The sequence below is a fragment of the Pempheris klunzingeri genome, chromosome 11, assembly GCF_042242105.1.
Source record: "Pempheris klunzingeri isolate RE-2024b chromosome 11, fPemKlu1.hap1, whole genome shotgun sequence".
Taxonomy (NCBI): domain Eukaryota; kingdom Metazoa; phylum Chordata; class Actinopteri; order Acropomatiformes; family Pempheridae; genus Pempheris; species Pempheris klunzingeri.
In genome coordinates, this window is record NC_092022.1 from 20,193,047 (window position 1) to 20,218,723 (window position 25,677).

Sequence of the window (25,677 nt, forward strand, 5' to 3'; positions counted from 1 at the left end):
CTTACTGAGAAATCAGGGGTACAAAAAAAGTTAGGAGAACTAAAGATGCTTCGCTCCTCTTGTCTGTGTGGGAGAGGCCCACCGATGGGAGACCGGACAGACGGTTGACTATTCCTAACTGTTTGTCACCACCCTACGAGGAGTTAAACTGTACCAAGGCTTGTTGTTAATCTTCTCTGAACTCAGCCAGAGGTTTCAAAGTGCGTCCTTGCTCCTCTCAGCCGGTCTGGAGCTCCTTTTCTCCTTTTCCTCTAACCAGAGCAAAACTTCACTCTGGAGATGAAAATATCAGCTGTGTCCAAGAAGCTGTGGTGCGTCCACAAACAGCTGATCGTCCTGCTCACTCCACTGGTGTTCCTGCCTTTACTCTTTACTCTGCCGGAAAAGGTAAGTGATCTTACGCTTTGCTTTCATGTCAGCATTTGCAGCATTTAGCATGACTGATGAATGAATTAGGCTAAAACCGACAGTCCATTTCCTATTGTGGATGCATGAAAAGAGCACAGGCAGGAGTCTTATGTGTCACAACAGTATTTGTTTTAATTAAGCAATACCCACCTATCAGCAAATGTCCAAATATTAGAGTGAGTTTTCCCACGCTGACCTAGCAAATAATATTAAAATGGTCAGTTTGATTACATTGGACTGTTAGACTAAGCGACGTAAAGAAATGTCTCAAATAGAGCTGAAACAAGTAGTAGATTCATTGATTAGTCGATGACAGAAACTTAACCAGCCACCCTTCTTTTTTGTGTTTGAGTTTTGGACACTTACTGTTACTGTGAGCTCTGGGAAGATGTGATAGATAAAGATTCACCATGAAAAAAATATCAAAGGCAAAATTAACCAACTGATTGTAATAACCAATGGCTGAAGTCTCAGTCTTAATAAATAAATCTGAATCTAAAATTTTTATTGTGTTGTATATTAGTATTTCTTATGTTTATATTAAAGTCAGCTGGAATTGCCCCCCATAGACAATGGATGGATGTTTATATTAAGCCGTTCATTACATTATACACTTATTATATCACACTGTGCACTGTGCACTACTCTTTATGCATTCTGGCCACGTGTTGCTTGTCTTTTAGGAAGGAAAATGTCTTTATGTGGTGGTGCTGATGGCGACGTTTTGGTGCACAGAGGCCCTTCCTTTGGCCGTCACTGCGATGCTTCCAGTCTGCCTCTTCCCAACACTGGGAATTCTTCCATCCAAGACAGTCTGCCCTCAGTACTTCCTCGAAACCAATTTTCTCTTCCTCAGCGGTCTTGTGATGGCCTCGTCCATTGAGGAGTGGGGCCTGCATCGCAGAATAGCCCTGAAGGTCCTCGGTATTGTCGGAGTAAAACCAGCCTGGTGAGAAAGACATTTCAATGATCAATTTGGTGATATTCTGTATTTCTCTTATTTTTAACAAATTTCATGAAAAGAACAAAACCAAAAAAAATGGATCCTACTAACAGGTATTGTCTATTTAGCCAGAAATCTGATGATATTTCTTTTTCCTCTGCGTCATAGAGCTCAATTTAGTCCCAAAAACACATCAGAGAGCCACATTGTTGCACCGATTCTTATGTTCTTTTATTATGATGAACATGGGCACCACTGTTTATTTTGAGTCAGTCTCACATACAGCGCCCTGCTGCTGATGATAAACACTACAGTACCAGATGTGTATTAATCCACAGCAGAAAATAGTCCCCAACAAATGCATAGTGCATAGTTTACTCCTGTAACATGTGCTAAAAACTGCAGTTCCCAGCTGTTTTGGGAAGTTTCTGAGGCTTGTTAAAAAAGAGAAATATATATTTCTGGCCCATTTTCTTCAGTCTTTATGTGCATGGGGCTGAAAACAACGTTTTCTTTATTCCAAAAAGAACATTTTCCCAGTCAGCCATGAAAACGATTGATGTTACTCATTTGACATTGTGTATTGAATTATTTTCCAGGCTCATACTGGGAATGATGTTGACCTCGTCCTTCCTGTCCATGTGGCTCAGCAACACCGCCACAACAGCCATGATGCTCCCTATTGCTAATGCCATCCTGGAGAGTCTGTTTGGAGACCTGGAGACCCTGAAACAGAATTGCAAGATCACAGAGGACCCAGAGAGTGACAAAATAAATGGTACATTTCCTGACGTGGAGTATGACCTTTTCCGCAGCATAATTACTCAAAGTTGCTCTAATCAATATTTTTATTTTAACAATGGATGAAATGACAATGTGAAAGGTGTGGTGATGAATTTACAGAGAATAATCTGCAGTTCTCCTCAGTGCTACAGGGCAATGTAGTGTCTTTCAGCTCATTGTTTTAGTTTTACTGTGTACAACTTTACTGTTTTGGTTCACTCTCACTGCTCTCTTAAGCCTTTCAACTACAGCAGGTACCTGTTTTCAACTGCCTGCTTGCACGCAGAGTGAGAGCACGACAGCACGTCTAATATTGACGTGAGCCGAGAGCCAATCAGGAAATTACCTGCGAAGCAGTGAACCAATCACCTCGGAGGATGGGGGGGGGGCTATTGTTTCATAGCAACAGCCCGCTACCAAAATGCGTGGCCATGCGGAAGTACGAAGATGAACACAGGGCGTTTTTAACAGAGTGGGAGAGTTTGTATTTTTTTGTGGTACGCAATGGGAAGCCCTTTTGCCTTTTATGCCAGTCATCACTGGCGCATTTCCAGGCTTCAAATCTGCAGCGCCATTTCACCTCAGGAGTTCTCGAAAGGTACTGAACTTCGCAAGCAAAAGTTAAAAAGCTTGAAAAGTCAGGCAGAAAAGCAGACACAGGTGTTTGTGAAATTTACCAAACAAACAGAGACTGTGGCGCTTGCTTCCTATCAAGTGGCGTGGAACATTGCACGAGCCAAAAAGCCATTTAACGAGGGGGGGGGGGGTTATTTAAAAAGTGCCTGAACGACGTGGTAGAAAGAATTTTTTGAAGTTTTTTTTTTTTTTTATGTGCAGACTTGATTGAACTGAGAGTTTGCGTGTGTGAGAGGTGCACACAATGGTTCAAGTCCATTTCTGTCAAAATAGTTTGAGGTGTTGTATCAATATTTAATTTCTAAGTAATCAATAAATCTGACTGAGCAGAGGCATGTGTCTCTGTGAGAGTGTGGGTATGTGTGTAAGGGGGTGATAGTGTGAGGGAGTGTGTGTCTCTGGGAGGTTATGTCTGTGATTATGCGTGTGTGTCAAGTATTGTGATTCTTTTATTCTTTTATTTTCATTCTGTATGTATGTGAGAGTGAAATATATAGAGAGGGAGACAGGCAGAGAGCAAAAGAGAGAAGAGACAGTGACAGGAGGAGAAACGGGTGCCCGTGTGTTTGATGTGGCTCTTTGCAGTAACACAGTGAAAATTGTGGCTCTTAGTCTCTGACTGGTTGGCCACCCCTGAACTAGTTAGTGAACACAGTGGAGTATTTAGCAGCTAAAGAGACACTTTTCTCATGAGTTGGTGGAAACCAAAATTGAGCTAAAAGAGAGTAAATATATGACTTGCATTCATCAAGTGGCCACAAACACGAATCGAAATGGATGATAATGTTGCTCTGTATCTACTTGATGAAAAAATAAGCAACTGTGATGAACTATATCAACTTTATAAGGTGCTTATATGCCAATATTGTGTATCAGTATTTTTCCCGCTGCCCTCAAATAACTACAATAAATAGAGAATCATTGTTAGTTCAAATATTTTGTCAGAAGGTGTTGCGCCTTGCAAATTGCAAGATGTACGCAGCCAATGACAATGATCGTTGTACTGTTTTAACCTTGTCTGCGAGAATCTTTAATATGTAATCTAAGACATGAACTTTGTTCTGATTTTCCAATACACATAGTCCACAGATACAAAGTTTGACAGCATTCAAGTGGTAAGTGATTAATAATGTTGGTTAGATTAAAAGTCACACATTAAGTATATGACACAAACTGTTTACTTTACTCTCTTTCAGGTCAGTCTTCTGTTAAGCTGCATTCATTGCCCTCAGTGCCCTCGGAAAAACAAATACTGTCAATAGACGGGTAAGAAAATGCTGAGATCGTTTGAAGCAATTCTATACATCCTTCAACATCTGACTAATTATGTTTTGATGGTGTTGTTAATAAGAAGTTTGACATTTTAAAAGATATACAATATATATTCTCACCCTTCTCACCATCCCCCTCGGGTGTAGTGGTGTGTCTTCCTCCTCAAGCTCGGGTCCTCTACCAGAGGCCTGGGAGTTTGAGGGTTCTGCGGAGTATCTTAGCTGTTCCTAGGATTGTGCCCTTCTGGAGAGAAACCTCAGATGTTGTACCTGTAATCAGTTGGAGCCACTCTCACAGTTTGTGGGTCACAGCCCCCAGTGCTCCCATCGCTACTGGCACCACTGTTGCCTTTACTCCCCGCATCTTTTCTAGCCCCTCTTTGGTATTTTTCGAGCTTCTCATGTTCCTTCTTGCTGATGATCTATCATCACTGCCTTCTTCTGTTGTTTGTCAGTCGGCATAATGTCAAGTTGGTTAGCCATCATCAGTTTGTCAGTCTGGATCTGGAAGTCCCACAGGATCTAAGCTCGGTCATTTTCAACCCCTTTGGGAGGCTGTTCCTGCCTGCATCTTACACCCTGTTATTTATGTGCTAGGCTGGTTTAGGAGCATTCCCGTGTTGTTGCTGTAGATCCTGGTGATGTGGATCAGTGAGTCGATGCATACAGTTTGATGTCATCCATGTACAGGAGGTGACTGATGGTTGTTCTGCTTTGGATGCAATATCCGTGGCCAGTCTTTGAGAAGATCTGGCTGGGTTGGTTTAGGCCGATGCAGAACAGCAGCGTGGATAGTGCATCACCTTGTTATATACTGAACTCGATAATAACCTGTACTATTGGCTTTGAGATGGGGCTCCAGAGTTGTTTTCCACTACCCCATTGAGTTCTTGATGAAGGCTCTAAGGGTTCTGTTGATGTTGTACATTTCCAAGCATTCCAGTATCCCTTTAGTTGTAGGCTTTCTCATTGTCAATCCAGGCGGCTCACAAGTTGGTCTGCCTGGTTTTGCAGTCTTGGATGATTGCTCTACCATCAGTAGCTGGTGTTTGGCTCCCCTGGTATTACTACAGATTCCTTTCTGGCCCCTACTCATGCATTGGGCCATGTGCCTAGTCATCTAGTGACAGGAGCTTTATGTTGTACAGAAGCAGGTAATTGGCCAGAAGTTGGATGGATTGTGGCCCTTTGGGGGTCCTTCATGATCAGGACTGTCTGCTCTTGAGTTAACCACTCTGGGTGGGAGCCATCCATCAGCAGATGGTTCATCTGTGCCGCCAGCTGTCCGGGCCCAGTGCTGTGCAGCTCTTCATACCTGACACTCTTTCTCGGACGTCCTCTATTGTGATGGTTACTGGCTCTTGTTCTGGGAGATTGCTGTGGTCTTTTCTTAGATCCACTCGCCACTGAGCATCGGTGTTATGCGACGCCTACTTCTACCATATGCTCTTCCAGTGCTGTTCAGTCATGTTACTACCTTGCCACTGAGAGGACACATTGGATGGTTTGGTGGAGAACATCCTATTTATTCTCCTGGCTTCTGCTTCTCCTGTGTATCTCTTCAGAGAAGATCGATACCACTCTCATGTTTATATGGTAAATATGAAGCCACAGCCAGGAGACTATTAGCTTAGCATAAACACTGAAAACAGGAGGAAACAGCTCTGCTATGTGCAGAAGTAACAAAATCCAAGAATTCGTTTAGGTTTTTGTATGGATTTGAAACAAGGTATGTGTTAACTAGTTTTGGACAGAGCCAGGCTAACTGTTTCCTCTTGTCAGTCTTTGTGCTTGGCTAAACACCTGCTGGCTATAACTGACTATAACTGAGAGTAAATGTAGCAAAATGTGTGTTTTTCTGATGACAGTAATCTCCCTAGTCTCTAGTAGAGTTTATGCCCTTATCCACTGTTCATTTAAGGTAATAATGTATCTTAAAACTTCAAAAGGACGGATGGGATGGAGCAGAGCGACATGAGGACAGCTGAGGAGATCCGACTGGAGTCACAGTATCAATTGAAAGTGTGGAAAGGATTCTTGATCTGTATTCCTTATGCAGCCAGTATTGGAGGGACAGCCACGCTGACAGGCACAGCACCCAACCTCATCCTAATTGGACAGCTAAAAAGGTATCTTATTATTTTGTGCAGCATTTAAACAGTGAGAACAATCTTTTTTCCAGAAGATTGAGAGCAGCCTCTTTCCTTTACAGCTACTTTCCAGACTGCGACCTGATCAATTTTGGCTCTTGGTTTGCGTTTGCTTTCCCACTCATGCTTCTCTTCCTGTTTTTTGGATGGATTTGGATTTCATTTCTCTATGGAGGATTGAATACAAGGTAATGTGGTATCACACGTTTGACATCTATTTCTACTGATATTGTCACCATTTCTAGCTGCACCACCCTGCAAAAACAGTAAAGGCCAATGTCATGATGGTTTTATTTTCATTTGTTTCTCTTTGTAAATTTGGAGGGATGTTCTTCTCTCGGTTTGTGTGGTTTTTTTTAATGCAGATTGTGCTTTAAGAGACACGACCGAAGGGCCCAGGCAGAGGCCAGAGCGAAGGCTGTAATAGAGGAAGATTACAGAAAACTAGGGCCCATAAAGTGAGGACTCGTGTATGTCTTCAAATCTCATGCAATACAAAGAGAATGAGTAGATTTTTATCACAGACCCTTTTACTGACTTTTACTTTCTTGCTCATTTTCAGTTTTGCAGAGGGAGCAATCTCCTTCTTTTTTGTGCTGTTTGCTGTTCTCCTGTTTACAAGAGACCCCAAATTTGTTACTGGCTGGTCTGTGTTTTTTAAAAAGGGGTAAGGAAGGCACACGTGGAGTTTACTTGCTATAATTCCTGTTTGGAAATGATAATTGGAATTAATTTATTGAGGTGCCTGCCAATTATCCATCTCTGTTAATGATCTTCTCCTCTTGTTGTGCTGCAGGTACGTCTCAGACGCAGTCACTGGCGTGATTATTGTGTCTATATTGTTCTTTTTCCCCTCGCAGAAACCTTCTCTGAGCTGGTGGTCTGACCCTCAAGGTCAGTGAACTCTTAAACAGCACATTATTAATGTTCAATTACAGATACTGATTTCACTTCTGATTAATATCCAATATATTAATGTATAACTCATGGTATAAACAAACAACTTTGATTAGATTTCTTCAAGGCCAACTGCTGTAAAAGGGAACAAAATGAGTATAGCATCCATCAAAGGGATATAACAAACAGAAGAAACCAGCTAGCAGCTTGTAGGGTCGCATCAGGACAGTAGCCAGTGGTTAATATTGATGACCAAATATTTGTAAAAGATTCAGAGACATTCAGTCCGTCTCTCTAGCAGAGCTATTGCAAAAAGCTGAGAATAAGCTGAGGAATGTTAATAATGTAGATTAGAGAGTCTGAGTAAATTTCCCGTCTGGAGCTGAAACTACAGTTTCTCTTTGTCTGTGATTAGAATAATCTTGCAAAACTATGTTGTCACACTTAGGGGTTTTGGTTTGTGTGTGTGTGTGTGTGTGAGAGAGAGAGAGAGAGAGAGAGAGAGTATTCGTACAAACTGTACGCACGTGTTTTGTGTGTGCTGAAGACACGTGCGTGTGTGAGATTGTGTATATTATGTTCAGCTGGTCAAATAAACCACTGGACGCAAGCAAAAAAAGCAAATAATGGGGTTCCTTTTAATGTGGGTCAAATTTCAGAATAGAAGAAAATACAACAAAAAATTCTTTCTCTCATCAAAACAACAACACACAAGAACATGTAGGATATAATGCAAATAGACAGTCATCAATGTTTGCAAATAAACTACTTAAGGCACATTCAATTTGTGACTTAGTTTTTAAGTTTATTATGCTGATTGCACTTAAACAAAAACACCTACTAATTTTGAGATTTAATCAAAATACGTTCATCTCAAACTGTATCAGCAGACATAAGTGATATTGTAGAAAATGTTGTGCTTGTAGAACAAAAAATTAAGAAATTACCGGCATATTTTCTAAGATTGATAAATCATGATAAACATTTCCAAGCACTGAAACATCACAGCTTTATACTGCATCATATTTTATTACGTATAATGTTAAAATCTTGAAGTGAAGTTCTTTCCTGAATGTTTCCCTCCACATGTCTCCTCAGCTTCAAATACTCCTTATGTCCCTCTGCTATCATGGAAGAAAGCCCAGGACTCTGTTCCCTGGAATATCATTCTGTTGCTCGGAGGAGGCTTTGCTATGGCTAAAGCTTGTGAGGTAAACACGTACAAGTTTTCATGGGACTCCCTAAAAACGTAATATTTCACTGATGTCCTGCATCACTCACAGTGTTATGTGATGCACATTCTCCTCAGCTCATACTGAGTCATTGTGTCACTGTTTGGATAAGCTGTAATATATGGCTGCAACCATGACTAGACTTCCCTGCAGACTTGCAATGTGTTACTTATGTCCAAAAACACAAATCTACTCAGATAAGGGGGCAGGGTATCTTGCATCAATAGATGACCAAACAGACTTACAAGGGAGAATATCAATTTTCACATACCAAGGTGTGAGACTAAGTATACAAATGATAGGAAAACATGAGTACAGTCTGCCAGTATAGTCTGCCTTCATACCTAATATGCATCAAATAAACTGTATGTAAATTGTATGCAAGTATTATTCAGTTTTTAGGGAGTCCTGAAGTTTTTAACAGTTTGACAGTGTAGGAAATATGCTTATTCGTGTGGATGACCCCCTCTCATGTTTGTATGATAAATATGAAGCTACAGTCAGCAGCCAATGAATTTAGCTTAGCTTAACATAAAGACCGGAAACAAGGGGAAACAGCTAAACCGGCTCTGTCTGTCTGTGCCACAACCACATATACAGAGCACATGATGTCTGGCAAAACTTAAAAAAGGATGTTTAAAAAGCAGGTCGAAAGCAAGACGAAGACTTTACTAACAAAAAGCTGTAGGTGAAATGAAAATATTTGTGACATTTAGATGGTGACAGCCTCTCCTAGCTGGAATCTACCACCTGGTATATATATTATTATATATATAATATAAGAATTAAGAAAGCTTCAGCCTATTGTTGTTACTGTTGACATCAGAATAGGGTGAACCCCTTTCAACAAATCATAATGAAACGGCAGTAAAAAAAAAAAAAAAAGCAAGTCAAACAAACTTGTGTTAAGTGTATGGCCTGGTTGATCATCTAACAAACTTGGACTGAAATTATTGATTAAGTAGACAAAAAAAAAAAAATACTCTTCATGTTGGGAAACAGAGACTTGTGAAAAGGTACAATGGCAACCCTAACCCTATTACACATTAGTGTTATATATGATTTGAGACCTGTAAAAACAAAAAGTTGTGGTTTTATGGGTAATTATGTGCTGGACTATTTCTTGGCTGAGAAATGTGTCTTCCAGTACTTTGACCCCGCAAAGTGTGTGTGTATGAGAGTGGTACTCAGTCTTCTCACTCTAGTCAACAACATGAATACAAATCCCAAAAAGTCAATTTACCCTAAATTGTTTGTAAAAAGGTTTACATGTCACAGGTGTATAAATGGATCTCTTCTGTTCACTTTGTGCTGCTCTGCTCTGTTTGGTTCTGTTCTCCACTTTGCTTTATTATGTTGTGATTTGATCTTTGACCCCTCACCCCTGTGGCGTTTGGCAGGAGTCTGGACTCGCCTCCTGGATTGGAGGCCACCTCCAGCCTTTGGCTGAGGTTCCTCCTGCTGCAGCTGTGATGTTGATCACTGGTTTCCTGGCCTGTTTCACTGAGTTTGCCAGCAACACTGCCACAATTATCATATTTTTACCCGTCATCGCTGAACTGGTAAGACTGATCTTCCACTTAAAGATATACAGTGGGTCAGACTCTTTAGCTGTGTGTTCCTGTTGCTGAAATGGGCAAACCAACAGTCGAGTAGACAAACCGGGTTACAAGACAAAGCAGTGGAAACTCATGACCTACACAGGGCACAGGGTTTGTTGCTCAAATGGTCCTTTAGTGTTAGTCAAAGGCTCAGTAGGCTTGTTAAACTCTAGCAGTAGCTGTTCTTCTGTTTGTAGCCTGTTGGACATTAACTGTTGTTGTCACTAATCATTATCTGAAGCTTTTGTACTTTGTAATGGTGCCTTTACTGCAGAGAGCCCACTCAGAGAGTCGTTTACAGGACATATAGGAGTTTTTGTGACTGTATCCTCAGGTCACATTTGTATTATAAACGTATTGAACTATAACCTCTCAGAACTTTACTTAAAGGATCAGTTCACCCATATAATGAAAAAACCTATTTTCTCCCTTACCTTTCGTGCAATACATCCTCATACTGAAACAACAGCATAGGTTGATTTCCAATGACTCCCAAAGCACATACATATATAAGCTGTTACAGCGCACTCTATAGGACAGATGGGGACCAGCCACAAGCAATCAAATTACTTAAATTATGTATCATGTATGTATATGTATTATGTATATAAGTTCGTGAAATGGTTGCAGTTTGGTTAGGTTTAGGCCCCAAATCTACATGGTTAGGTTTATGAAAAGATGATGTTTTGGTTAAAATAAGTATGTTCGTGACGGAAGTGAAAGTCCTGTGTTTGGCCCACCCAACCACCCTCGGCCTCCTCCTCACACAGCCTCCTTTATAAACTGGTCACTAGAGGTCACCTACGTAAACATTGGTTGATTTTATCCCTTTGAAAGATCGACCAATGTTGTTGTTTTTGGTATGAGGATGGACTGTTTAATGATATTGATATTATATAATGAAGTTTTGGGAGTTTTGAGCAGCTTTCATTGGAATTACTTTTTCCAAATATATCTCCATGAAAATTGCTTTTCTTTGATTTGTCTGTCTCTGTAGGCCATTCGTGTCTCAGTGAACCCTCTGTACTTCATGATACCTGCAACAGTAGGATGTTCATATGCCTTCATGCTGCCAGTGTCAACGCCACCCAACTCCATCGCCTTTGCATCAGGACATCTCATGGTTAAAGACATGGTAAGATCCTCATGTCAGTGCCTGATACTAAAACATATTGTTACCTTTCATCATCTATACTCATGTTTTCTGCCCGTTTTCTCAGGTGAAAACCGGCTTCGTCATGAACATTCTGGGAATCCTCTCGGTCTCTCTGGCCATGAACACGTGGGGCGTTGCCATGTTTAACTTGAACGCGTATCCAGAATGGGCTCACCCCATCAACAGATCTGCTGTTGTTACTGATGTAAATGTCTCACCTGTCCAGTCGCTCAATGCTACGCTCTGATCACTCACTCTGTATATGGACTGTATAAAGATTTAAAACTAAACAGGGACAAAAGTCTGTCCGCACACAGACTGTGAACTCTGTGTCAATACATGTCAGAACACTCTGGGAACTTCAGCTGTTACCTGTTATGATGAATTTAATAAGTTTATGTGTCTTCTAAGTCTCTCAAGGGTCAAGATTTCATGCTGTGTACTGTTAGTTTTGTCAAACTCCAAGTTTAATGTTAAAAGTAATACAAGAAGTTAAAACAAGGTACATTATTTTACTCTCTTCCTTCTTAAAACTGGACAGGAGAGACATTTATGCAGCCTGTGTGCAGTGTGTGCTGTTTGTATTGATACTACTGGACTGAGAGACCTTTCTTCTTTTGAAATATATATTTTTGGTTAAAATCACTATGAGATCATGTCACCTGTTTGTGTGTTATAAGGCACATGTTTAGTTGCCAAAGCCATAGAACATAAAAGAATATTTTGAATCTTTTCTACATTAGAACATGAATCCTGACTAATGCGTACATTTTGTTACAAAGTGATTTGCAATTGTTACAAATAAATTGTTTGAGTTTGTATTATAATATATTAGTTGCATGTTGTCTCTGTATTTGCCTGTAATAAGTGCACATAGCCATGTTTATTGTCAGGAGATGGACCGAGTTATCAGAATATTTGCAACAGCTAAATCGTGTTTTAGTTCTAAACAGAAACCAGCAACAAAATGCAATGTCAAGATTAGATTAGCTGTAGCTGCACTGCTGCAGGTATCACACACGTTTAATGCATTTGGCCTTGTCACACAAAAGCAGAACCAGAAAAGGCACACAGTTGTAAATTGCTTACAGTGTTTGTTTAGTGTAGTAAACTGTCTGAAGTCACAAGGCCCGACAACAATGGTTAACTTGTGCAAAGCTGTGGTGGTTACTGAGTGTCAGCAGGGTCAGTGCAAAAGGTCCTCATCCAAAACCAACGGATCATGACAGGATGTACCTAAACGTCAACCGCAAACAACCTTTGACAACACATTTTAGCTGGAGGTGATGGATATTCTTTCACTTTTTGAGGATCCAAAGATAGATTAGAAATATTTTAGTATTCAGTTGTTACTCATAATAAATGGTATTGACATTTTTGTAAGGATCATAACTGGGACTACAATTTTACATTAAATCCCATTTCTTATTTCTTATATGTACTGTAGCTGCACAGCTATGCAGTGAGCTAAACATACACCCAATAAAGGTTGAACACAGTGGATTGCCTGTAAAATTTTTACTGGCAGCATTAGTGGAACTGTGAAAACAGTATTGGACAATAAAACAATTGTGATTACAATATAAGAGTGAGACCAAATGAAAAGAGCTGGAAAAGCTGAAACAGAATACAGACAGTATTAATGATTTTAACAACCTTAAAGCTACCTAAAGGCTTCCACAGATGATTCCTATGGAAATCAACAGCTGCTTATAAACTAAACTAACTAAACTCTTCACTAAATTTTTAATTGTTATTATATTCCCTATAGAAAGTATCTTCTGGCTTTACTATGCATGTAGGTGCATAGCTATGTAGCAAGCTAAACACACTTCCAATGCTGGTGAAAGACAGCAGATTTTTGCTGGAAGCAGTTGTGAAACTGTAAAAATAGCATCGGATAAGAGATTCAGTTATATTAATTATAAATCAGAGATTCTGTGAATAAAAGTTAGACCAAAGGTATTGTAAAATGAATTATAGCAGCACCTGACAAACTGTAAAATTAGACACACACAAAGAAACACCTGTTAAAAACAACACAAAGTCCTGTATATTTTTTTGCTGTCACAGTAACAAAAATTCTGAGGCAACTGTTGTTTTTTGGTTAGTAATTAAGGTGGAAAATATGTATCAGTCAACAGCACTTGACACATGACAAACTGGAGGAAAGTGTAGACAACAGGAAACAGTTCAGTAATGAGCCTTAAATAAACTAGAGATCACGTCACTCTGGTGTCAATTTATTCAGTGTGTCAGTAAAACAAACTGGATTTTCCACCAACATCTGCCAGCATAAGTGTCAATTATAAGGTATGACAGACGCAGACTGTTTCCCCACTTTATTGTACCTACAGTATCTGCTTCTTCACTTCCTCATGCATTCGCTTTTCTCTTTTCTCTTTAATCTCCCCATAGGTGCAGTGGTTCCCTCCAGAGTTTTGTATTATCCCACAATCCTGTGTCACACGGGAGCTCACAAACTTCCACAGGGAATACAAGTGGACTTTCCACCCGGAGCCATCGCTCTGTGATGTGACAACTTCAGCTCCGAACCTGGGAGGAAAATCTCAGCATGCTTTTTCAGACGGCAGGAGGAGAGGAGAAGGGCTTACCTGATGAAGAAAATACAAGTCAAACTGAGCAAAAAGACACTATTTCTGTTGAGGTTGACCTTTAATCTAGTGCCATCTTCAGGTCCATGCAAAGCAGTGTGGCTCTATAGTTGGGAATGTTGGTCTGTCGGCCCACCTTTGGTCCCGACTGAAATAAAATATGTGTGTGTGTCTGTGTGTGTGTGTGTGTGTGTGTGTGGTGGCATCATGACTGTCCATATGATTTTGTGTCATGTATGGTTTATGGTCTTCTCCCTCGTGGGAACCTGTAGGCGACACACAAACATGACAGTGACTGTTCAGAGAAGTTCCCCTTTTTTAACCATAGCACTTCACACTTCCCAATCCTGTTTTTCCTTGAACTCATATTCTTAAAGAGAGAATGAAGTTCATCGCGGAGAATGTTATTATGCCTCTCAGGTAAGTAGTAATTGTTATTTTTGATTACCTTTATTTCAGCCATAATGGTTATCTATCTATCTATCTATCTATCTATCTATCTATCTATCTATCTATCTATCTATCTATCTATCTGTCTGTCTGTCTGTCTATTTATCTATCTATCTATCTATCTATCTATCTATCTATCTATCTATCTATCTATCTATCTATCTATTACATGCATCCATGATAAGCCACCATCATTGAAAATTGCAGAATTTTTCTGTGAAATTAGACAAGTGGAATAAAAAAAGTTCAGGTAAACTTACTATAGCTTTACACTATTGCTTTCTTGACGATAGTTGAGATGTGAGGTCTTACGGGAAGATACAGCAGCCGCTGTGCACATTAACTCATGGAAGTCTAGTTGTCACTGTGAATAAATAGAAGATAGATAAACTGTTGTTTGTCACGAAATAGTAGACATGAATAGGGAAGGGTTAGTTGTTGGTTTGTTGTCACACTTTTTACTGTCATGTGACTTGTCAACAACACATCTTACAATAGTCATTCCTGCATTAGAGGGAAGCTTAAGGTCTCGGCTTGAAATGAGTATCCCTTCATTCTTACAGCTTATTTTAACAGCAAGTTTTTAACCATCAAAGACACTCTTACAGAGCCCGTGATGGGGTTAGTTATCCCCATAGTCATCAATGGGGTTTCAGTAAACAATTTGATTTTAACCAGTATTTGTGACTTTTAAGTTTTTTTAAGCTAAAATCTCCATAACACCCACTGTAGTTGTCTGATTGTTTAAACCATGAATGTGAATCATGATTGTTTTTTTTAAATTATTCTCTGTAATAAGAAATCAAGTGAAAGAATTTACAGTATTATGTAAATTTTGTTTTTGTTAAAGCCACAGTTTTATAACAGCTCATCATGAATTTAACATCTAATGGATGTCACAGACGTTTCAACCAGCCCCACCTGACGTCAAGCTATGACTTTTTTCTTTTTAATAAATGTTTGATTGATTTTAATGAAAAATGAAAATTTACTCTGACCTATAGGAAATAAATGTCTACTCACTTTAATGTTTTGTGTGTCTTACACAGACCGTTTAGATAGAAATGAGCATAACATCACGCCAAATGTTTGATATGAAATGATAAAACAGCACCCTCTAGCTTGGCTGTAATATGTAATGTGTCAACTAACCCGTGAGACAACCAACCCTGTTCTCCCCTCCACCATAACCCTTTATCGGGCAAGGGACCATATTTGGTAACTTAAGTGGCCTCACCATGAGGCAGTAGAACTATAAGATTTCTCCAAGCCAATCAGCAACAATCAGGCTACATGACAGACCGGCAAGAAACCATATATGGTGACTTCATCGATCTTGATTTTCACTATAACATTAAATTTTTTTTGAAAAACTCACAAAAGTAAAAACGTCTTGTAATGACCACCAGTAATGGTCTAGGGTTGAAATTTTTCATTTCTAAGTATTTCAATGAGTGCCGTATAAAGGGTTAAGCTACTAATGATTGTTTTTAATTTAATTTTTTTAGTTTGTGGACAGATTAAACAAACATACAAAGTAATACTGAATAAATCATATAAGTTTAATCCATCCAAAGAACCAAAGTGTAAAACAACAAGTTGTGGTTTACTGTTATATGCAGAACTATTTACTGGCCAGGATCACCAACCTCCTCAAGTCTTAATGTTAAGGTGAGAGATGTAGAGGTGTAGCAGAGATGTAAGAGGTGCTGTTAAGTTGATTTTATTAACCTTTGGACAGGCTAACTGTTTCCAGCCTTTGTGCTAAGCTAAGCTCGCTGTGAGCTATGAGCTGATGCTGCCTCATATTTTATTGACAGACATGAGGACGTTTTTGATCATCATCTTCTGTTTTTTGTCCTCAGGAGCAGGATAGGATCTTGCAGACAGGCTCTAAAATCTGTCCTGCTTTATCTCTGGGATGTTTACTCTGCAACCACACCTGCTGGCAGGGACGTCCTGACTCTGTTGTCTCTTTGTATCGCACTTGCCATCATCACTGGCGGCCTGCTTCATCACTGGCTGTCAAAGACTCTGAAATACAGCCATGAAGCGTCTACTCAGACCGCCTGCATCTACAGTTTGGCCATGTTTCTCGCCACTTTCCTGTGTCACCCTCTGCGCTGTGTGCTGACTATGATTCTGCCCACTGTCTGCACCAAACAAGGGCGCAAACTCCTCATCTCAGCCTCTATCATGATTTTAGTTTTCAACGTCGTCCCAAATATAACAGTGAACGTCGGGGCGGTTGCACGCATGCTCAAGTGCACCGCTGAGGGTTTCACAAAGACTTTGTTAAACTCATCAGAGCCTTTGAACAAAGCAAAACGAGACCTCGTCGAGGAAACCATCAAAGTGAAGAGGGAAGACTTGAGCATTGTTACCAACTTGAGGAGGTTAGATCATTTTACCCACATTAATGTGTCAGAAGTCAAAAGCAGGTTTACTAAGATGATTGGGCAGATAGAGGTCAACTTCTCACGCACCAGGAACCTGCTGGAAGAATATAAAGTATTTTCAAACCGGATCCTTGCGGCTATTTTTGTTGTTTTGCTAATCTTTGAATCTGCACGCTACTTGAAATCTTATCTGACATCAGTTCAGTTTGATAACCGTAACATCTCCAAAGAGCTCCTGCAGCAAGTGACTCCTGCTGGAAACAAAAGACAAGCTGAAAATAAAACTTACCCAACAAACTGCAAGATAACAAGTGAGGAATGTACTTCCTGCGTCATATCACTGGTTGTGGTAACGTTTCATTTCATTGCAATGACTGTAATAGTAGCTTTGGATCACGTTGTGTATCACATAGTTCAGCTGATTGTGCCGTGGTTACTGGATTTTCCACCAACATCTGCCAGCATAAGTGTCAATTATAAGGTAAGACAGACGCAGACTGCTTCCCCACTTTATTGTACCTACAGTATCTGCTTCCTCATGCATTCGCTTTTCTCTTTAATCTCCCCATAGGTGCAGTGGTTCCCTCCAGCATTTTGTATTATCCCACAATCCTGTGTCACACGGGAGCTCACAAACTTCCACAGGGAATACAAGTGGACTTTCCACCCGGAGCCATCGCTCTGTGATGTGACAACTTCAGCTCCGAACCTGGGAGTCACAGTCCTGCTGGGATGTCTGTGGCTGATGAGCTACTCTCTTGTGTTCCTCGAGGTTTACGCCAGACGGCTGCGCAGGAAAATCTCAGCATGCTTTTTCAGACGGCAGGAGGAGAGGAGAAGGGCTTACCTAATGAAGAAAATACAAGTCAAACTGAGCAAAGAAGAGCAAAAAGAGACTATTTCCGTTGAGGTTGCCCACGGATGACAGTGTCTCAACAGATACTGGATGGATTGCCATGACGTTTTGTACAAACACCTCAGGATGAAATAGGCTTGGTGATGTGTTGACTTTTAATCTAGTGCCATCTTCAGGTCAAAATGTCGTTATGCATTACATTAGTTTATGACCTAATTCCTACAAAACTAATGTCATTCCCATCAGCTTCAGCTGCACTTAGTATTTTATATTAACACTCAAACTAAGATGTTGAACATGATTCTGAGCATGTTAGCTGTGAGTGACTGCAGCCTCAGACAGATGCTAGTGTGGCTGTAGACTCTTGTGATTTGGTTTCTCTCAGGTTGGTCTCACATCAGTCAGTTCTCTCACTCTACTGTTTTAGAAGAACACAAAGATAGCTTCCTCTGCAAGCGCATCACCACCACCTATGTGGTTTTAACAAATTTAGACCACAACATCTATTCCATTTGCATCAACCTCTTTTGTTTCAGAGACGTGACTGACAGTTTTATTTTCATGCAAAGGTCACGTCTGTATGTGTGCATTGTTGTATTTCCTCCTGTGTGGCTTAACATCAACCTCTGAGTTGATTCTATTGGGTTTTTTATGTTTGTTTTTTTACCGCTCAGCCCCACTAGATGCCACCATGGCGCTTTGGACAGATGAGGACAGAGAATAATACAGAATAGAATAATACTTCTGTCGGGAAATGAACAACAATAGATTGGTTCTTATAATTTTTTGAATATTTCATTGGCCTTGATAATGTTAATAGATTAGATGAATCTTTTTCATGCGCACATCCAATCATTTACCAGCCTATTTTAATCAGTGCACCCTTACACACACACACGCACACACACACACACACACACACACACACACACACATGCACACACAAAAATCACTTCCATTCTCTGAGAAAAATCCTTTGCATTTCATCAGTATGTGCCTGCTGAAAACTCCCATGAGGCTTTGGGAGTTTATTTTAAGACATCATCCTAGAGTAATAATAGAACACCTCTTTATCATCTATTTTAAATCCTGACTTTTTGTCCACTTCATGCTTGTCTCAAAATTCAGCAGTCTGTGTAAAGATGATACGCTGTTGGTCCAGAAATGATAAATTATTCATGTATTTTCTGTTACTATGAATTGTGAAGTCAGTGTGTGTGTGTGTGTGTGACAGCTCTGGTCTTATTCTCGTTAGAAGTGCAGTCAACTGAAAGATTATTTTTAAAATGCAACAAAAATGTATCTCGTCACATCCAATTTTCACATTTTCTCTCTCATTCAGTAGTTTTAAGGTTGGAAAAATCCACTTGTTCTCCACTATCTGACTAACAGTATCATACTTTGTTTACTCACTATCAGCTTGTTCCAGCTCTTCATTGAAGATGTTGACACTGAGTAAAATATCAAAACTCAAAACTCAAACATTTAAGATATCTTTCGCTTTTTATACATTCCCCTAATATTCAGCCTGAATATGAATTTGTGAAAACCCACCAGGAGGCAGGAAGCAGGCACTAATCATAATATTTGTTCAAACACAGTAAAGGAAAGACTTCTTAGGATGCAGCAGTTCAATTAATTACCTGGACAAAAACTGCTCTGCAGGATTTTGTCTCCGTCTGTGAAGCTGTAATGTGTTCATTAGAGGAAGCCTGGGGGACAGAGCGTTCAGCCACTGAAAAGTATTCTTCTATGAAAATGCAAGCGTCTGTCGTGAATTAGCATTCATACTGACAGTCCTGTCCACAGACAGAGGTTTAAAGAGCTTGCCAAGCTATGAGTGGTTTGTTAGGATCGGTTTTCACAGCTTTGAAAAACAGCTTTTAATGTGACTTCATCTTATCAGCTCTTGGGAGCAGGTTTTAACAGTACCAGCATCTACCACTCAATCAGACTGCCAGGATCTGTGGAAGCGTACCCAAATGTCAGAGGAATAACAAAAATCTTAATCCTGTGATATGTGCTCCAGTTTGCTCCTCAAGGGACAAGAAACTTTCATATTCTACAATGAATCTGTGCAAAACCAGAGAAGCCAAAGCTGTTAATTTACCCTTTTACACAAGATGAAGTGTTCACTGAATTATGTCTGCCAGTGCCAAAAAAGGTCTACTTCATAATTAGTGCCATTTCAATTCAATGACCAACCCCTGCAGTGGATAATGTGTTGAATTGCAGGCTACCTTGTCTGTTCTTTCAATAATTACAGGGTTTATGGTCATAGCCATGGACACAGTGTTTGACTTGACATTCTGAGCTTGGATGGGGAGGTGGAATTGATTTTTAAGTTGGTGGCTGTGCAAGGCAGTGTGGTGCAGTTTGGATATAATTGTCTGTGATGTGAAAGAGAGGGAGGGGTGCACTGGGAAAATAGGGAGAGCAAAAGAGGGAGAGAGAGAGAGGGGGGAGAGAGAGAGAGAGAGAGATATGTGGACGACCCGAGCGGCTCTGGAGAAGGACTGAGCAGTCAGCTGTGTTTCTTGGTTGATTGCACCTGAGTGCTGCTACCATGCCAGAGTGAGTGCTGCCTTTTGCAAATGATGGTAAGCTGCATGTTTTCTTCTCTTAAAAATATTTGTCACATATTTGTTTACTCTCACACACTTCTGTTTTCTTGGTGAGAATCAACTGTAATGATTTTGTAATTTATTTCTGCTTTATTTCTTTGGCTAAGGCTCTGTACAAAGATGATTTGGGGGGAGGTAAGAAAAGGGGGAGGGTTATTTATTTTTGTCTTTTTGCTGTAGGGAGGGTGGTCTGACTTTTCTTGGATAGCAGGGGAGGGTATTTTTACTCACCCCACTCACCTCACCCCGTAGTTCGGCTTTCTCTTGTGAGGTTTTTTGTAAAGGATCAGATAGTTGCAAATGATGGCTTCAGTCTGCAAAGTGGGTCTTTAAGATGCATTTTATCATTTGCTGTTTTAGGGTTTAACTTTTCCTTTAGGACCAGCCTGTCAGTAATATATTTGTGATTAAATGTTATCGCTACCAGCAGTTGCTTCACTTTCACTGCATCATAACATTAAGTTAAAAAAAAGTTTAAATATGTCATATAAAGTTGTCCTATGTTAATATTAAAGTTCTGCCTTTCATTAGTGTATCTTTTCCTAAAATAAAGAGTGATTGGAATATTATATAATTATTATGTGTAACATAAAGGTAGAATGATGCACAAATTCATTATTACTGTATACTAAACCTGCAATAGCTGATATGTTTGGCCATTGGGGGAGTGGAAACAAGATGCCAATACAAGATCGGCTCTTTTGAGTTGATATGGTGAACTTGCCATGTTTCTAACCACCTTATGACTGAAAATCCAATATTCACTCTCTTTTAGCTCTGTTTTTGGTCTCTACCTTCTCCTGAGGGAGATATCTCCCTGTTTAGCAGATTAAGTTCACCAGCTAGACGGTAGAGTGCAGTTAGAGGTCTTTAGCTGAAAACAGCTGCCTGCTACGGCCAAAAACGCCACTATGCCAACTGGACAATAAGCTAAAACTCACTATGAAGCTCAGTGAAGCCGAGGGGAGCTGCAGATTCAGGTGATAATTCTCTGTAGGTTCATCAATACAAGCGACCCCTAACACATTGTCACATTGCTTTAGTACACTGTTACTGTAAAAAAAACCGATTAATACCACTTCACATTAGATTGGAGGGAGGGTGTTGCATTTTTTTATTCAATTTTTTTTTCAAGTCAAGTGGAGAGTCAGAGGAAGTGAAATATAAAATTCAAACCCCACCCCAATAATTTGAGTCCCTATCTATTGTTTCTCTCTGCTTCTGTCTTTAGGCTCCTTGTTTTTTGCCCCTGGAGATCAACTGAACTGTAGCCACAAGACTTGAACAGAATGGAGAACAACACAACCATCTTTCAGGATGTCACTCATGTTGTAAATCTGACAGAAATTCCTCTGAACCCTCTTGAAGAGCAGGTCATAACAATATGTCTGACAATGCTCATATGTTTAGTTGGGATAGCTGGGAATATTATGGTGGTGCTGGTTGTGCTGCGCACTAAACACATGGTGACTCCGACTAACTGTTACCTCGTCAGCCTGGCTGTTGCAGACCTCATTGTGCTCCTGGCTGCAGGGCTGCCTAATATCTCTGATGTAGTTGCCTTCTGGATATACGGATACACAGGATGCTTGTGTATAACTTATCTTCAGTACCTGGGCATCAATGTATCGTCCTGCTCCATCACAGCCTTCACCATCGAACGATACATTGCTATTTGTCACTCTATAAAGGCACAATTCATATGCACCGTTTCCCGGGCCAAGAGGATCATAGCTGGAGTCTGGGTCTTTACCTCACTCTACTGCATTATGTGGTTCTTCTTAGTGGACACAGATGAAACCGTCTATACCAACGGAGTAGTGGTCACTTGTGGCTACCGTGTCTCCAGGAGCTTCTACATGCCAATCTATTTCCTGGACTTCACTTTGTTCTATGTGATCCCCCTCACTGTGGCCACTGTGCTGTATGGGCTCATCGCAAGGATTTTGTTCATGAGCCCTCTGCCATCGCATCTGAACGACAGAGCCGGAGGAGGGTCTGTTCACCAGGGTCACTCCACCAGCACCAACAAGGCCACCAAGGGTGCTGTCACTGCAAGGAAACAGGTACTGAGAAGGCTAGACTGTCACACAGTTTAGAGAAGAAAAGAGAATTATATATCTTTATGAGAAAATAATGAAATCTTATGAATCACTTCTGATAAAGACATCTTTTTTTTTCACTCTTCACTCTAAATGTGACAAACATGAACGTAAATAGCTTAGAAATTCCCATTACTTTCATCGCACTAGTGGCGTGGCTCTAGGGAAGGCAAATTTGGTCGGTAAATCCACCACTTTGGTCCAGACCAAAATTTCAACAACTATTGGTTGGTACCCTGAGGATGAATCCTACTAATGACAGTGATCCCCTGACCTTTCCTCTAGCGTCGCCATGAGGATGACATTTGTGATTATGAATGAAATGTCTCAACAACTATCTGATGGTTTTCCATGACATTTCATTCACACATTCATAACCAGGATGAAGTGTAATAACTTTGATGAACCTCTGACTTTTCATTAGTGCCGTTATTAGGTCCAATGCTTTGGCTTATGACCAAATAATTTAGTCCCCAGGCGCAGCATCAGAGCCACAGAGCATAGCTGTAGACTCTTGTTATTAGACATCTTCTACAGCATTGACACAACTCATGTCATACAGTATCCCTGTTAAGACAATAATGATTGCACTCTTCTTCATTATTGTCAAATAATTACATCAATCTTGATTCTCGCTCCTCCGTCTCTTTCTCTGTACCGACAGATAACAAAGATGCTGGCTGTAGTGGTCATCCTCTTCGCTTTGCTCTGGATGCCTTACCGAACGCTGGTGGTGGTCAACTCCTTTATCGACCCACCTTACCACAACACCTGGTTCCTGCTCTTCTGCCGGATGTGCATCTACACCAACAGCGCCATCAACCCCATCATTTACAACCTCATGTCTCAGAAGTTTCGTGTCGCGTTCAAAAAGCTCTGCAAGTGCAACTGGCGACACAAGGAGAAGGCGGTGGAGTACAATGTGCCGATGTACTACAGCGTGATGAAGGATTCATCCCATGAGAGCAACGAGCTGGTCACAGAGCAGGAAGAAGTGGGTGCCCAAACCACCAAGAGGTTCAATAGAACAGATGATGACGCGAGCACTTTCAGCATTTCTTAATATTGGGTTGTTGGGTTTATTAGGTTGGACTGTGGGTGTGTGATAAATTATTTGTGAAAACCTTTCATTTTTAAGCTTAAGATTGCTGTTATTCCCACCTGATAGATGGCGAGATCTGTATATATTCTTCTTGTCTGCTGTTTCACACGATGCATTTGTGGTGTAGTAGTACTTTTGCATCACTATTGTAACTGTGTTGTAAATACAGTATGTGAGACCAGGCTTTAGTGGCATCATAATTTGCGTAATGTCACCATTACAAAAAAATGAGTGGCTCTTTGAAATGTGTTTTGGAAGTAGAGTACCGTTTTAGTGCACATAAAAAAGTAAGAATGACTGGTGAGATGGACATTTTATGTAACTTTTATGTGTGATTGATGCTGTGGGGGCATTTTATTATCATATTTAGAAATTTTGCTTGAAACAATGTCCAGCTTTTATGTGAACTAGTTTTGTCCAGAACTGGGACTAGTTATGTGCTACAATGACCTCATCAAATTATCAGCATAGTGTCTTTTGATAACAAGTGTACTTGGGCTTTTCATGTGCTGAGTGTTCTGTACCCTCAGATGTGCCATGCTCTACGACGGCACTGATGAGAAAAAAATGTTCTCCCTTTATTAACACTATTAACTATTTCAACAACGGTGTTAACAGAGCAGAAGATAGAAAGAGAGTTTCAACTGTGACAGTGTACGTTTTATGCCTGTGATTGTTGTTGTTGTTGCACCACATCACGTAACTGAAGCTACCAAACACTTTGTATTTTATCAAAATGTTTTATTTGTGAATCTCATCTCGGCGGAGCCAAGTAATCATATTTCTACAGAGCCAAACTAAGATGATTATCGCAAAATATGACTTTTCTTACAGCAGCATTGTAAGGCCTTTTCAAAAAAGTATTTTATCCAAAACTTTGGTTTGACATTCAATGACATTTGACATCAGTGACATTCCTTTCAGCTTGTACTTTCTGTATAGCGCTAATTAACAAATGTGTGGGTGCTAACTTGCTAAACTAAGATGGCGAACATGTTAAACACTATTCGTGCTATCAGCATGTTAGCATTGTCACTGTGAACATGTTAGCAGGCTGATGTTAGCATTTAGCTCAAAGCACCCTCTGTGAAGTACAGCTCAGCTTCACAGAGCTGCAGTCTTAATCATTAATGGTCATAATCACATGTATAAAGGTCAGCAGGTTAGATGACTGATTTCAGCTTGGCTACCTGCCTAAACTACATAATCTTAAGATTCTATACAACCTTGGTGCACCTACAGGTGTTTTCACCTGTTGTTGTCTGATCGGACCTCCTCTTAAACCTGTGTAGGTGTGGACATACTGAGCTTGATTCAAAGCTCCTGTACTCTCCTGCTAGATCTGTTGCCGAAGGACAATTTACACTATTATCATTGTTATTAGTTAATAGGCTTAAGTCGTGGACCAGACATCCGTTATCCGGTATCCAGATATCCACTGGTTACAGCGGAAGTCCCCAGTCACTGGCCCTTGGCCTCAGAGCTTAAATTATTGTCAGATGATGGCCGATGGGTTCTTAGATTGATTTCAAACTGACTGGAGGTTTCATCAACCAGAATAATTGAAAATACTTGTGTGGGTGTGCAGGGCTTTTGATATTTCGTGTTTTAAGTCTTAGTTCATAGCGTGTGTTTTTCTTCATATACCAACTACCTCCTTTTCCACTCCCTGGATTTGTCAATGGAACAAAACAAAAAAAACAAAACAATCCCACAGCTAATCCACTGAAATTATTTCTGACTGCAGAGGAACTCTGCATGTGGTAAAAGTTTGTGTCATTAGACTTCCAGTCTACCAGGCTGGGAGGCAGGAGGTAATAACCATGGAAGCTCTGATTGCAGCCAAGTCAAAGAAGGAAGATGATGTTGTCTTTTTAGCTACTGGAGACATGCAACAAACCTGACAAGTACATTATGGAAAAAGTACTATGATGTTAAACAAACACATTGGCTGTCTCCTTTGTGCTGTCGGCCGGGTCACTGCATGTCTCTGCATCTCAGCATATCCATCTCTCGGACCCCTGTCTATATCACAACCTGCTCCGAATATTTATCCGTGTATTGTACATGTTTGAGCCAGAAGTTGATCTTGTGTTTTTAACATATTTTGTAAATACACTTAGTCGTGCCCTGTGGACTGTGGGATTAACTTTTACAACCTTTACAACCCAAATGTATATTCTCTTTATTTATGAGAGTGTTGTGTGTTGAATAAAAATAAATCGTGACAGTATTCATCCAGTTTTTCTTTTAGAAAATGGAGATTTAATTTAGATTTACATAACCTGATTTGAAACAGTAACACATTTCCATACAACATGAGTACTGGCTCTGAATAGGGAGGAACAGATGGATAATTTCAAGGACCCACTTTTGTTTTGATTTACATTAATCAGTCTATATCTTTCCATGTTCGACTGAGAATATCGTACTTTTCTTTGCTTGTTTTTCC

At 40.2% G+C, this 25,677-nt stretch overlaps 3 protein-coding genes across 3 annotated transcripts; all 3 read left to right on the forward strand.

Moving 5' to 3' along the window:
* The first annotated feature begins 279 nt into the window (after nt 1-279).
* LOC139209303 (Na(+)/dicarboxylate cotransporter 3-like) lies at nt 280-11,904 on the forward strand. The gene is made up of 13 exons (XM_070838953.1): nt 280-387; nt 1,092-1,357; nt 1,951-2,129; nt 3,967-4,036; nt 5,991-6,170; nt 6,254-6,379; nt 6,557-6,649; nt 6,754-6,858; nt 6,988-7,085; nt 8,187-8,299; nt 9,721-9,882; nt 10,919-11,056; nt 11,142-11,904. Exons 1-13 carry the CDS (start codon nt 280-282, stop codon nt 11,322-11,324), a joined length of 1,821 nt encoding a protein of 606 aa, XP_070695054.1. The 3' UTR covers nt 11,325-11,904.
* A 2,170-nt stretch (nt 11,905-14,074) lies between these two features.
* Nucleotides 14,075-17,848, forward strand: ocstamp (osteoclast stimulatory transmembrane protein). The gene is made up of 3 exons (XM_070838952.1): nt 14,075-14,112; nt 16,008-17,022; nt 17,113-17,848. Exons 1-3 carry the CDS (start codon nt 14,075-14,077, stop codon nt 17,464-17,466), a joined length of 1,407 nt encoding a protein of 468 aa, XP_070695053.1. The 3' UTR covers nt 17,467-17,848.
* A 3,462-nt stretch (nt 17,849-21,310) lies between these two features.
* Nucleotides 21,311-23,186, forward strand: LOC139210015 (thyrotropin-releasing hormone receptor-like). The gene is made up of 2 exons (XM_070839966.1): nt 21,311-22,087; nt 22,788-23,186. Exons 1-2 carry the CDS (start codon nt 21,311-21,313, stop codon nt 23,184-23,186), a joined length of 1,176 nt encoding a protein of 391 aa, XP_070696067.1.
* The last annotated feature ends 2,491 nt before the right edge of the window (nt 23,187-25,677 follow it).

What these genes read in the sequence shown, in the direction of transcription:
- LOC139209303 (XM_070838953.1), top strand. Translation starts at nt 280, where the DNA reads ATGAAAATATCAGCTGTGTCCAAGAAGCTGTGGTGCGTCCACAAACAG. An exon ending in TATGGAGGATTGAATACAAG is followed by an intron (nt 6,380 to 6,556) that starts GTAATGTGGTAT and finishes TTTTTAATGCAG; the next exon opens with ATTGTGCTTTAAGAGACACG. An exon ending in CTATGGCTAAAGCTTGTGAG is followed by an intron (nt 8,300 to 9,720) that starts GTAAACACGTAC and finishes GGCGTTTGGCAG; the next exon opens with GAGTCTGGACTCGCCTCCTG.
- LOC139210015 (XM_070839966.1), top strand. Translation starts at nt 21,311, where the DNA reads ATGGAGAACAACACAACCATCTTTCAGGATGTCACTCATGTTGTAAAT. An exon ending in CTGTCACTGCAAGGAAACAG is followed by an intron (nt 22,088 to 22,787) that starts GTACTGAGAAGG and finishes CTGTACCGACAG; the next exon opens with ATAACAAAGATGCTGGCTGT.
- ocstamp (XM_070838952.1), top strand. Translation starts at nt 14,075, where the DNA reads ATGAAGTTCATCGCGGAGAATGTTATTATGCCTCTCAG. An exon ending in AATGTTATTATGCCTCTCAG is followed by an intron (nt 14,113 to 16,007) that starts GTAAGTAGTAAT and finishes TTTTGTCCTCAG; the next exon opens with GAGCAGGATAGGATCTTGCA. An exon ending in GCATAAGTGTCAATTATAAG is followed by an intron (nt 17,023 to 17,112) that starts GTAAGACAGACG and finishes ATCTCCCCATAG; the next exon opens with GTGCAGTGGTTCCCTCCAGC.